At 55.8% G+C, this 11,833-nt stretch overlaps 1 protein-coding gene across 1 annotated transcript; it reads left to right on the top strand.

Annotated features, from left to right (window-relative positions):
* Nucleotides 1-704: 704 nt before the first annotated feature.
* On the top strand, nucleotides 705-10,662 carry TOMM40 (translocase of outer mitochondrial membrane 40). Its single transcript, XM_019754844.2, has 10 exons — nucleotides 705-841; nucleotides 939-1,218; nucleotides 1,951-2,018; nucleotides 2,476-2,568; nucleotides 3,353-3,454; nucleotides 3,535-3,640; nucleotides 8,514-8,636; nucleotides 8,809-8,885; nucleotides 9,002-9,104; nucleotides 10,137-10,662. Exons 2-10 carry the CDS (start codon nucleotides 945-947, stop codon nucleotides 10,274-10,276), a joined length of 1,086 nt encoding a protein of 361 aa, XP_019610403.1. The 5' UTR covers nucleotides 705-841; nucleotides 939-944; the 3' UTR covers nucleotides 10,277-10,662.
* Nucleotides 10,663-11,833: the final 1,171 nt, after the last annotated feature.

The following is an 11,833-nucleotide window of genomic DNA, read 5'->3' as shown; positions in this document are numbered from 1 at the left end:
AGGTCCGGAGTGTGGGGAAGGGCAGACAGAAGGCATGATGGGTAACGAGAGGAGTGGGTTTATGGCAACGGTAGCGTTAAACAAGTAAAGGGCATTGTGGGTAAAAGAAGCAGGACAGGGTTCACATAACCGGTTAGAATTCTCCCGAGGCACTGTGGGAAGAGCCAACACTTCCGGTTTTCGGTCGCCTACTCCGTAGTGGGGGGATCTGTCCCTCTGCCGCGGTGCCTGGTGGGACGCGAGGCCTGACCTTGCTGCCTAGCAGCCTCTGCCGCGCAACCCACCTTTACCCGTGTCCCTCGACCCTGGCACGTTAGCCAATGAGCGCACCAAATTGATTATGTCACCAGGGTCGGGCCCCTATGCCTGACGGAGCCAACCTGAATGTTGCAAGGGCCAAAGCTGACCAATTACCGTCTCCACTTCGCCACGGGGTTGAGTCGGAAGAGGTGAGCCTTCTGAAGAGGGGCGGAGGCGACAAGTCAGTGGGCGTTGCAAAGTGCTCAGCACAAGCCAATGGCAGGCGAGCAGCGGAACCCGCGGCGTCACGAACCAATAGACGCGGGCTCCGCGAGCCAATGGAAGGGCGGGGAGGTGCGCTTTGACCTGCCTGAGAGTGGGAACCAATAGAAAAAGGCGTTCAAAGAAGTGGGTGGGACTCCTAGCCATGGCTCTCCTAGCAAGGCCAGACACTGAAGCTCGTGGGAGGAACTCAGGATATACAGGACCAATAGGATAGGCGGGGCGGGGCGACGGTGGTGGCGGTGGCGGCAGTGGGTTCGGTTGCGCGTGGCGCACGGGGTGGGAGCCGAGGCCAGGCCGGGAGCAGGCGCTGCCGCCAGTGAGAATCGGGGCCCGGAGCAGGGTGAAGGTTGGCTGGGGACTGGGCCCGGAGCGCGCAGACCCTGACCTCCGCCCTCTGACCTTTCCCCTTCCAGGCGACCATGGGGAACGTGTTGGCCGCTAGCTCGCCGCCCGCAGGGCCGCCGCCGCCGCCTGCGCCCGCCCTCGTGGGATTGCCACCGCCTCCGCCCTCTCCTCCGGGCTTCACGCTGCCGCCTCTGGGAGGCGGCCTGGGTGCTGGGGCTGGTGCGGGTCGAGGTCCGGAACGGACCCCCGGGACTGCGTCCGCCAGCGCTGCAGGGACCGCGGACGATGGGGCCTGCGGCTGCCTGCCCAACCCGGGCACGTTCGAGGAGTGCCACCGGAAGTGCAAGGGTGAGGGGCGAGGGACCTGGTGGGGGGTGGGATGGCCCGGATCTCGGGGGGAGGAGGGGGCACATTGAGGCAACCTTGGGAATTGGCACAGACCATTGGAATTATTTAACAGAGCGTTAGTTGACGTTGGGATCGAATTGTGGAACGTTGGCCTTGGGGCTTAGAACGATGGGATCAAATGGTGGAACCTCGGGATGGAATGCCATAGGAGGACAGAAAAGCCTTGGGGACCTCAGGAGCCCCAAGGGTCACCCAAGCCAGCCTCCTTGTATGATCAGGAAAGAAACTGAGGCCCAAGGTCACAGTGTCAGCCAGGTGTCAGCAAGGGTCTAGTGGGGATGGAAGCCAAGGCTTCTGGATCCTGGCTTGGAATAATTGTGATAGCAAAAGGGTTGGAGACTTACTGAGCACTGTCATGGCATTCAGTGCATGTTAACTCATTAAATCTTTGCAATATTTCCATGTGGTGAGCATCATCATAGATGACAAGTTTGACACAGATAAAGTAACTTACCTAAAGTCACACAGTAGTAGGCGGTGACACTGGGATTTGGATGCAGGCAAAGGCCCTGGTCTTGACCCCATCCATTAGGCTATGCTACCATTGGGGTACTTTGTGGGACATTCTGTGGTTCCCTGGAGAAGGAGAGCTGGGTTGATAGGGAAGGCTGGAATGAGAGTTGGGGTGTGTATTTGTGGAGCATGGAGTATGACAGCGTTTCTCTTCTTCAGAGCTGTTTCCTATTCAGATGGAAGGTGTCAAGCTCACAGTCAACAAAGGGTTGAGTAACCATTTCCAGGTGAGCCTTCCTGGTGCCCTTACCTTCCAGAGGTCATCCCAGGCATCCCCCTGTGTCTGTACATACAATACCTTTACTGTTCCCTAAAGGACTGGGCTCCTTGGTACTTTTCAAAGACTCAGAGACAGTGCCAGGCTATCTCCTCAGAGGGGGCCAGTGGTAGTGTTTAGGGACCCAGAATCCAGAGATACCCCTCCCCAATAAAATTCAGGCAGGAGTGAAGTGCCAGGTATGTAGCCCCATCCTCCACTACTTTCTTTTTCTAAGTCCCAGTCAGGCCGCACCTCCCAGTCTGCCCTCTGCCCAGCCCAGAGATACCTGTCTTTTCCTTCTTAATGGGGAAACCTGGCTGTCAAGTACCCCATCCCAGGCTGAAGGGGAGCTGTGCTGGGGGTGGGCTCAGCTGGGTTTATTGGGGGTGGCCCAGAGCCTCATCCCCACAGCCCTCTTCTCTCAGGTGAACCATACAGTAGCCCTCAGCACAATCGGGGAGTCCAACTACCACTTCGGCGTCACGTATGTGGGGACAAAACAACTGAGTCCAACAGAGGTGAGGTTCCTCTTGTCATTTTATTCATTGTATCATTCTTCTAACAAATATGTAGCCAAACATTAGGCAAAGAAGGCTGTGTCAGGACGAAGCCAGAGCTGCTGAGGGTGTTGGGAGGGGGGACTGTGTGTCTCCAAGATATGTTGGAACACGGGTCATTCCTTCATTGTGAACCCCTGCTCTCTGCCCAGTCTGTGCTGGGTGAGGCTTTGAGTACCAAACTAGGCATTTGGACTTTATCTAGGGGGCACTGGAGAGCCATGGAAAGATTTGGACTAGGGAAAGTCGTGGTCAGGCTGCCATACAGAGGCTAGGTTAGGGGAGTGGGGACAAAATTGGAGGCCTGGAAGGAGGCTTTGGCAGGACACAGGTAGAGTTGGGAGACTGAGTTAGGTCTCTACTTATATTAACTATTCCCTTTCAATAAATTGGTTTATTCAATAAGCCTTCATCCTACCCCCATTCTTTGGCCAGCCTTGTGCTGGGGATGTAGCAGTGACTAAAACAGCTATGGGGCTCGTGGTCTAGTGGAGAGAGGAAAACAGGTCTGTCTCTAGAGTAACAGTCCAGGGTGGGCAGGACTGAAATGGGGGAACCCCAAAGCTGTGGAAGCCTGGAGCATAGCCTAATTCAGCCTAGGTGGTCAGGGAGGACTTCCTGGCATGGGGGACATCAAATCCGCGGCTTTCTGGTCCTAGGCTTCTCACCTAAGCCCATCACTCATGTACGTCCATAATGCTAGACCTCTGGTCCCTAACCTCTAACCTTGCGCTCTGCCTCACAGGCATTCCCCGTGCTGGTGGGTGATATGGACAATAGTGGCAGCCTCAATGCTCAGGTCATTCACCAGCTAGGCCCTGGCCTCAGGTCCAAGATGGCCATCCAGGTGAGTGGGAGTCAAGTCGGCTGCTCCCCCAGCTACCCTGGGCACCAAGCTGCCCTCACATTCCCCTTCCTCCCCCACAGACCCAGCAGTCGAAGTTTGTGAACTGGCAGGTAGACGGGGAGTACCGGGGTTCTGACTTCACAGCAGCCGTCACCCTGGGGAACCCAGATGTCCTGGTGGGTTCAGGTAAGAGGTGCAGGGTTGGGAAGTGGTGAAACCCCAGTCCCAGCTTTACCAACAAGTCCATCCCTTTTTCTGGCCCTCCCTCCTACCATCCAAGAAATGGGCAGGGATGGGAGGGATTTTGAAACATCAGGCAGCATAGCATCATGAGTGAGAAAGTAGGTTCAAAGCTCAGCTCTGCCACTGGCTGAACTGCGATTGTAGGCAGGTTCCAGCACCTCTGTGGGCCTTCGTTTCCCTGTCTGTAAAGTTGGGTTGCCTCACAGGGTTGTTGAGTAGGTCATGTAAGTTCATGTGTGTGAAAAGCTTCAAAGGGAGTCAGGCGTGTAAAGGGTCCCAAGGAAATGAGCTATTATTATTACTCATGGGGCTCCGGGCTTGTTTGGGGCGCATAGCAGATCCCAGGGCGGGCAGGGTCCATGTGCAGTTGGGGAGGAGGCAGGTAGTCTGCGATGGAGGCTGACAGGGAAATGGCTGGCTGGGGGCAGGAACTGCCTGACTTCTGTCTGTACTTTTAATTTTTCCAGTGGTTTGAGGGTTTGGGGGGCGGATGTCTCTGGGTGTCTGCATTTGATTTCCCTACATTTATTTAATGAGTATTGATTGATTGAGTACTGTATATATTCTAGGCAGAGAGGGTATGGTGGTGAGCGAAGGAGAATTAAGTCTGCCCTCTGGGAGCTTCTACTTTAATGGAAGCAGACACAAGAAAAGCAGTACATAAAGCAGAGATGTCAGGTGATGGGGGCTATACGGAAAGATTAGGGCCTCAGGAGGGGTGGGTGGAATCCTCAGAGAAGGCCTCATTACATAGGTGATATCTGAACAAAGACTGAGGGAAGGTGCCAAGCAGATACATGGGAAAAGAGCTTTCCACCCAGAGGGGATAGCGAGTGCAAAGGCCCTGAGGCAGGACTGTTTACTGGAACATCAAGGAGAGTGGCTGTAATGGATGAGGAAAGGGTGAGTGATAGAAGTCAGAAGAGTCAGGGGGCCAAATCACATGAGGCTTTGTGGAACTTTGGCCGTTACTCTGAGTGAGTCAGGCAGGGGGCCACTGGAGGGATTTGAGAGGGATAGGATCTGACTTGGCTTTTAACAGTATCCCTTGTACTAACATGTGAAGAATAGACTACAAAGGGACCCACTGTTTGGGGCAGTGGAGGGGGTGAGAAGTGGTCAGATCTAGTGTACCTTGAAGGTGGAGCTGATAGAATTTGCCGATAGATTGGATGTGGGAGATAAGAGAGAGGAATCTAGATGATTCCTGAGTTTTTGGCTTGAACAGCTAGGAGGATAGAGTTGGTGATTCTGGCATTAGCTCTGTCGTGGAGAGCGGCCTCATGGGCGGTGAGTACTGAGTGCATTTGTGAAGGCTAGCAGCCAGAATCCCTGGGGGTGTTCAGGGAGAGCTCATAATTCTGCCTGTAATTCTGCCTGCTAAGGTGAAGGAGGCTTCTTGGAGGAGGTATCACCTTTGAGCTTCCAAAGGAAGGGGAGGAGCTACCCTGGCAGGGAGGAGGGGGGAGGGAAGGGCCATGTCATAAAATCCAGGAGACTGGGAAGCTCGGCATGAGAGGCCTCCTGGTGAAGTTCCAGGGGAGATGAGGGGCCTTGGGCCGGAAGAAACATTTCTGTCCCCTGCTGACCTCTGACGGCACCCTGTTCTGCTCCCACACTCACTGCAGTTGGGCCACTGTGAGCTTTTCTGACACTTCCTGGAATCGCTGTATTCGTTCTGCCCCAGGACCTTGTCACGTGCTGTTCCTACTGCTTGGAATTCTTCTCTGGTTTTGACGTGGCTGAATAAGTGAGTCTCAGGGCACACATCACATTGACTAAAAGACCTTCCGTGTACATGTTTGCACTGTATCACCTCACCCTGTCCCCTAGTCACTGTAGCACTTCCCTCTAAAATTGTCTTGTTCTTTATCTCCTGTCTCCTACACAAGGATGTCAGCTCTTCCAGGCCTGGAACCTTGCTGGGACCAGAGTAGGTGCTTAGAAAATACGGAGCAAAGGAGTAAGGAGTGGTAATGGCAGGTCCCATCTTTTACCTCTGCCCTTTGTCAGGCCCTAAGCATGTTACGTGTGCATCTTCCCCTTTGTTCAGTCATTCTAGGTACTGGGGATAGAATAGTGACGAAAACGGCTCCTTGAATCCCAACAGCCCTGTGGGGTAGATGCTACCAGTATCCCCACCTTATTGAGGCCCCAGAGAGGGTAAGTGCTTCTGCAAGGACAGCAAGCTGAACTCCAGAGTTCATGCTCTTCTTCGTGGGACCCCACCCCCACCCCACACATACACACTTGTCAGCGTCAACCTTTTGTGCTCCCCAACAGGCCTCCAGGCCCCTCTTCCCTAGAGCCCAAGCCCACCAGTTACACTGTCATATCCACTCTTATAGGTATCTCTTCCTCCCCTCAAACACTAATAAAAACAGCCTACTGGGCCAGGTCAGGGCTGAGCACGTGAGCAACTTACACCCAACAGCTCGGATGTAGGACCCCAATGGCTCCACCCCCTCTGAGCCTCAGTTTCCTCACCTGTCACAAGGGCACAATAGCAGTGACTACCTCTTGCTGAAGGATTCAGTAAGAGAGCCCATGCTCAGCCCTCAGTTCTGGACCAGAGGCGTAGTTAGGGCTCGCTCTGTGTTGGGTCTCGTTGCCGCCCCACAGGGGCAGAGGGGTCTGTTTTTATGGCCCCCATTTCACAGATCTGGCCTGGGATCACCCGGCGAGGAAGCAGAGGAGCTGGAATTTGAATGGCAGCCTAACTCAAGGGCCCATGTTCTCACCTTGTTCCCTCCCCATGACCTCGGCTCCTCTGGAGCCTCTGCTCCGTTCTGAGCAGGGCAGTGATGGGTCACAGCAGTGACCGATCCAACCTTTCCTGCCGCCATGGTGCTCACAGGCCAGGGGAGAGACATTTGCCTTTAAATGATGATCATATGCTGACTTCATTGCTATTGTGAGAGATCTCACCCAGGAAAAGTCCGTGTTGCTGTGAGAGCTTAAGATGGGGACCCCGTCTCACTTGGAGTGATAGGGTCAGCATCTCTAAACGGGCAGTGTCTGCTCCAGTAGAGGGCAAAGAGAAGGGGAACACTCAAAAAGGACCCCACATGGATCAGGGGCAGAAAGAAGTCTTGTCCAGCCAGGGCCAAGAACTACCTTCCCTTTGGGTGCTGCCCCGACCTGAGTGTCTGCCATTCCTGCCCCAGGCGACCTCCCCGAGGAATCCTGGTGTGGCTCCAGCTGTGCAGGAGGTGGCAGCCCAAACCGGCTCCTGCACAGCAGGTTTGGGAGGCATATTGGGAGACGACTCCTTTCCCAGGTCTGCAGTTCTATCCCTCACCCAAGGCTTGCTCTTTACTCTCACAGACCTCTGACCCACTTTCTTTTCCTTCTGGCGGGGTTTGGACTCACCAGGTTTTTCATGGCTGCTCCAGCCCCTACAGAATGGGGGGATGAGAGTTGCTGGTCTCAACAAAGCCCTGACTTCAGGGAGTTCACGTGCCACAGGGGAGCTGGGTCTGGCTAAGAGCAGGTTAAGGAAACATGCAGGAAGGGGTGAGATGTTCAAGAAAAAGGCCTGCGAGAAGCTAGTTGCTGGGCGGTGACTTGTGATCCTGGGAGGAAGAACTGGGGGCTGCAGTGATCATGGGCCGGAGGATATGTGCTTGGGCGGCAGAGAAGGGTGCAGCGTGGGAGTGAGCCAGATCCCACAAGGCATCTGGGCACCAGGAGAGACTTAGCAAGTGGAGGCCACGCTTGGACTTGGGTTCCCACAGACTCAGTGCTCTGTGTTCTCACCGATGACGAGTCAATGACAGGAGTCAGGTAGAAGCAGAGGACCAGGGCAGGGCAACTGCCAGGTCCCATGGGGGAGGTGGCTTCGATGTGACATGCTGGAGAGAAGCAGCCCAATCCAGGAGGTGCCTCCCTAGGTGCAGGTATTTATTTAGTTGGCCAGACTAAGCAGAGGGAAGGGTACACTGGGCAGGGGGTCAGTGTGTGCACGGGCCCAGGCGGGCAGAGAGAGCTCCATGTGTTTGTGCAGCCACGACACAAGTGGCTGGCTGAGTTATGGGCAGAGGAAATGGCTCAGTTTGGAAGCTGGGGCCGAGCCACGTAGGACTTTGCAGGGGTGCTATGAGGAGCCAGGGTCTCGGCACTGGGGAGCCACAGCAGGTTGTGAGCAGGGGGAGAGCGGGGTTGTGTATGTGCGTTAGCAAGCTCCCTCTGTCTGCTGCTTGTGAAGTTGCAGGAGACCAGAGAGGAGGGTGGGGCTGGGGGAGCAGAGAGGGAGGCAGGTCCAGGAGATAGGAGGAAGGAGGGATGGTCGGAGAGGTGTCTCACAGCCCTCAGTCCCAACAGTCGGCAGAGCTGAGAGGCCAGTGAGTTTAAGTCCCTATGTGACTCTAGACATCACTTTTATTTCTGTGGATCTCAGTTCCCCCCTCAAATGAACGAGTAGATAATTCTGGCCAAGTGATAGAGCTAGTATTTGAACCTAGGCCATCTAGCCCCTACAGGGGTGCTCTCCAGCAGCAGAGTGGTTCACACATCTCGTGACCGTGGGTGAGTGCCTTAATTGACTCCCTCAGCCTCCTCTGTAAATGGTGGCAAGTGAATGCCGGCCGCACGGGGCTGTACAGACCAGATGAGGTCCCATGGGGCCGGCAAGGCTGGCCTCTGAGCCTTGTGAACCGATCGAGAAGCAAGTGTGGGAAGCCAGAGGACAGGCCCCAAGCCTCCGGCAGGGGCCAGCCTGGAAGGCTGCCTAGAGCAGGAGTCTGGCCTAGCACTGCGGCCAGGCAGAAACTGATAACCACAAAGCCCAGGTAACGCCCCACCATCTCATCTGCAGGAATCCTCGTGGCCCACTACCTCCAGAGTATCACGCCCTGTCTGGCCCTGGGCGGAGAGCTGGTCTACCATCGGCGGCCCGGGGAGGAGGGCACTGTTATGTCTCTAGCTGGGAAATACACATGTGAGCCTGGGGCTTGAGGGTAGGAGTTGAGGCTGGGGGCCTGGACTCCTGGGTCTGAGGGAGGAGGGGGCTGAGGGGCTGGGGGCCTGGACTCCTGGGTCTGAGGGAGGAGAGGCTGGGTTTTCGGGTCCCCTTGGTAACCTACTCCACCCCCCACCCTGCTGTCTTACAGTGAACAACTGGTTGGCGACAGTAACCTTGGGTCAGGCAGGCATGCACGCAACATACTACCACAAAGCCAGTAACCAGGTAAGCTAGTCCAGATACCAGCTGTCGGGGCACACTTCCACGCGTGGGTTGCCAGGGGCTTGTATGCCCAGGAGTCCAGCCTAGGAAGCTGAGTCTGTTGCCCTGGCCCCTTCCAGCTGCAGGTGGGCGTGGAGTTTGAGGCCAGCACACGGATGCAGGACACAAGTGTCTCCTTTGGGTACCAGCTGGACCTGCCCAAGGCCAACCTCCTCTTCAAAGGTACAGGCCTCGGTTGCCCCACCAGGAAAACAGACGAGAGTCAACTCAGCTCTAAGTGGGTGTACGCCAAAGGAGATGATGGAGGCCAGCGTGCTGGGAATTTTGTGGGCCTCCAAATTACCCAGGAACACTCATTAAAAAGGTGGGGGCCTAGGCCCCGAGCTTTGCACCTACCACATTCCTTCCCTCCCCAGCCAGCAGCCTCTCCCACGCTGCACTCGGCCTTTGCTCTTTCCATAAGTGGAAGGCAGCTGAGCACATCCAGCACACCTCCCTCAGTTCACATTAGTGGAAACAGGCTCCTGGAAGTTATAGTCTCTACCTGGTCCAGAACCCCCCTGGCTGACTGACTCTAGTCCTGATACGCAGTCCTAAGTCTTCTCAGACCTCAGTCAGTCTCAATTTGGGGAATGTGAAGACCACCCTCAGAGGCTGCTTCAGTCGGCCTAGGGCAGGGCTTCCACTGACAGTAATGAGGTCCAGGAGTTCCTTGGCCTCTGAAGCTGTCAGTCAGCCGGGTGGCAGAGGCTGGGTTGGGGTTCCAGCGGTGCCCCCATGAAGTGAGTGAGCACCCCTCCCGCGTGGTGCAGCCCCGGGCATCCTTATGTGAGGCTCTGATAAACGAGCCCGAGAGGAGACTTCAGTCTTCCATTCAGCAGATACTGAGTACCCATTCTGTGCCCAGCCTTGTGCTGAGGGTACTGGGGACACAGCGGCTACCAGGCTGTCCTCATAGGACTCACACTGGGAAGGACAGGCCCCTCCCCAGGGAGTGAGGACCGAGTGTGGACAGGACTTGGATGGCAGAGGACTTTCTGGAGGAGAGGACTCATTGAGCTGAGAACTGAGGAGGAATAAGTGGGTTGCTCCCAGAGCTGAAGTACTTGGGGTGTGGGAAGGGGTTTCTGGAAACAGTGTGGTCAGAGGAAGCTGGCAGTCTGGCTGGTGGTGTCTGAGGAGGCCTGGAGTGTGACTCCAAGGGACAGAGTGGGAAGCTGGCACATGGCTCTCACAACAGCTGTCTGCCCACAGGCTCTGTGGACAGCAACTGGATCGTGGGCGCCACGCTGGAGAAGAAGCTCCCACCCCTGCCCCTGACACTGGCCCTAGGGGCCTTCCTGAATCACCGAAAGAACAAGTTCCAGTGTGGCTTTGGCCTCACCATCGGCTGAGCTCCTCCTGGCCCTCATCTCCCGCGCCCTTCCTCCTTCAGATCCCACATCCCCCTCCCTTCCCTCCCTCCCGGGGGTCGGGGGGCCGCGGAAATGAGGGGACCCATCACCCCAGCAGCTGAGGGGGGATTCTGGAACCACGGGCGCTTCAGGATTCGGAGCACGAGGGGCCCTGGGGTCCTGGAAGGGGCACGCCGGATTCTGAGCACCAGGGGCAGAGGCAGCCAGACAACCTCAGGGAGGTGTTGGGGATCCCCGCTCCCTAAAGGGCCCTGGGCCCCATCCCGGGCCCCAAGGGGGCAGCAAGAAGAGGAGCTTTCCCATCCCCAGTCTGCCCCCACCCACTTTCCCATCCATCCCTCGGTATAAATCATGTTTATAAGTTATGGAAGAACTGGGACATTTTACAGAAAAAAAAAAAAAACAACAACACCAACAAAAAAATATACATGTGTTTAAAAAAAAAAAAGCAAAATGGGAGGCCTGGTTTTCCTACCTATTTGTGGCCCCTTTTTTGCTCGGTCCATCTAGCCCGACATTCCCACTGTTGCCGGTAGGGGGCGCCAAAGGGCTGGAGTGAAGGATGACACCGCCCGGGAGTCAAGCTTGGTGGCTGCCTGGTAACCCAACTTTATGGGGAGGAGCTGGCGGAGTATCTTACAATCTCCGTATGACTTCTGCCCTCCCTCACCAGGAGGGTGTGGTCTTGTGGTCACTGGCTCTGGCTTGGCCTGGCCAGAGTGGTTGCAAGGGACTGTCCCTGGGAGCTGAAGCAACAGGGATGGCACTGTCAGTGCAGGGGTGGGGGCAGTGAGCTGGGACTCCAGGGGCTTTCTGTGTTCCAAAAGGAGCAGGGATGATAGGGTTTTAGGACTTTTTCCTGACTGGGAGGTCAGAGCTTCCAGAAGTTTCATGAAGGATTCAAGCACCTGGCAAGATTTCAGAATCAACTGTGCCTGATGGGGGAGAAGAGCTTGGGCTTAGGACTTCTGGGCCTGGGGAAGGGGCTGGAGCCTCTGGTCTGGATGGAGGGTTGGAGGTTGGATCACCTGTGTCTCAGGCATCTGACTCAGGAGGAGGAGGGATCGGTTTGGCCCACCTAAGGCTCAGGTAAACACCTCTGTCCCCTCCAGACTGGAACTGAAACCCTGTCTGCCACACGATATGGGGAGGGAGGCTGCTGGGCAGAGAAGACCCCTTATTACCTGGAGGAGCCACAACACCCACTCTGTTAGCGCTCTCTGAGGCCAAAGCAAACAGGTCTGGTTGGTATTGTGGCCCCCTTCCTGGGACCAGGCATTCAGCCTCCTCTGACCCCATGGAATTCAATCCCAGCTCCTCCACTTGTGTGGCCTTGCCACCTCAACTCTGAACCTGCGGTTTCTCATCTGAAACAGCTGGATTCATGTAACAGGGCAGCTAGGGAGGTGACTGTTGGAATGCTCGTGGCCACTCAGCAGTTAGGGCTAATACAGGACCCACTGTGTGCTCGAGATGTTCTCTGTGCTTCATACACAGGTACAGCAGGTTCTCAACGTTTTGTTCAACGTTGTTTCC

Source organism: Rhinolophus sinicus, linkage group LG11, assembly GCF_036562045.2.
Source record: "Rhinolophus sinicus isolate RSC01 linkage group LG11, ASM3656204v1, whole genome shotgun sequence".
In the NCBI taxonomy this organism is placed as follows: Eukaryota; Metazoa; Chordata; class Mammalia; order Chiroptera; family Rhinolophidae; genus Rhinolophus; species Rhinolophus sinicus.
The sequence above is the reverse complement of the archived record's forward strand: the minus strand, read 5'-3'. Positions and strand labels throughout refer to the sequence as shown.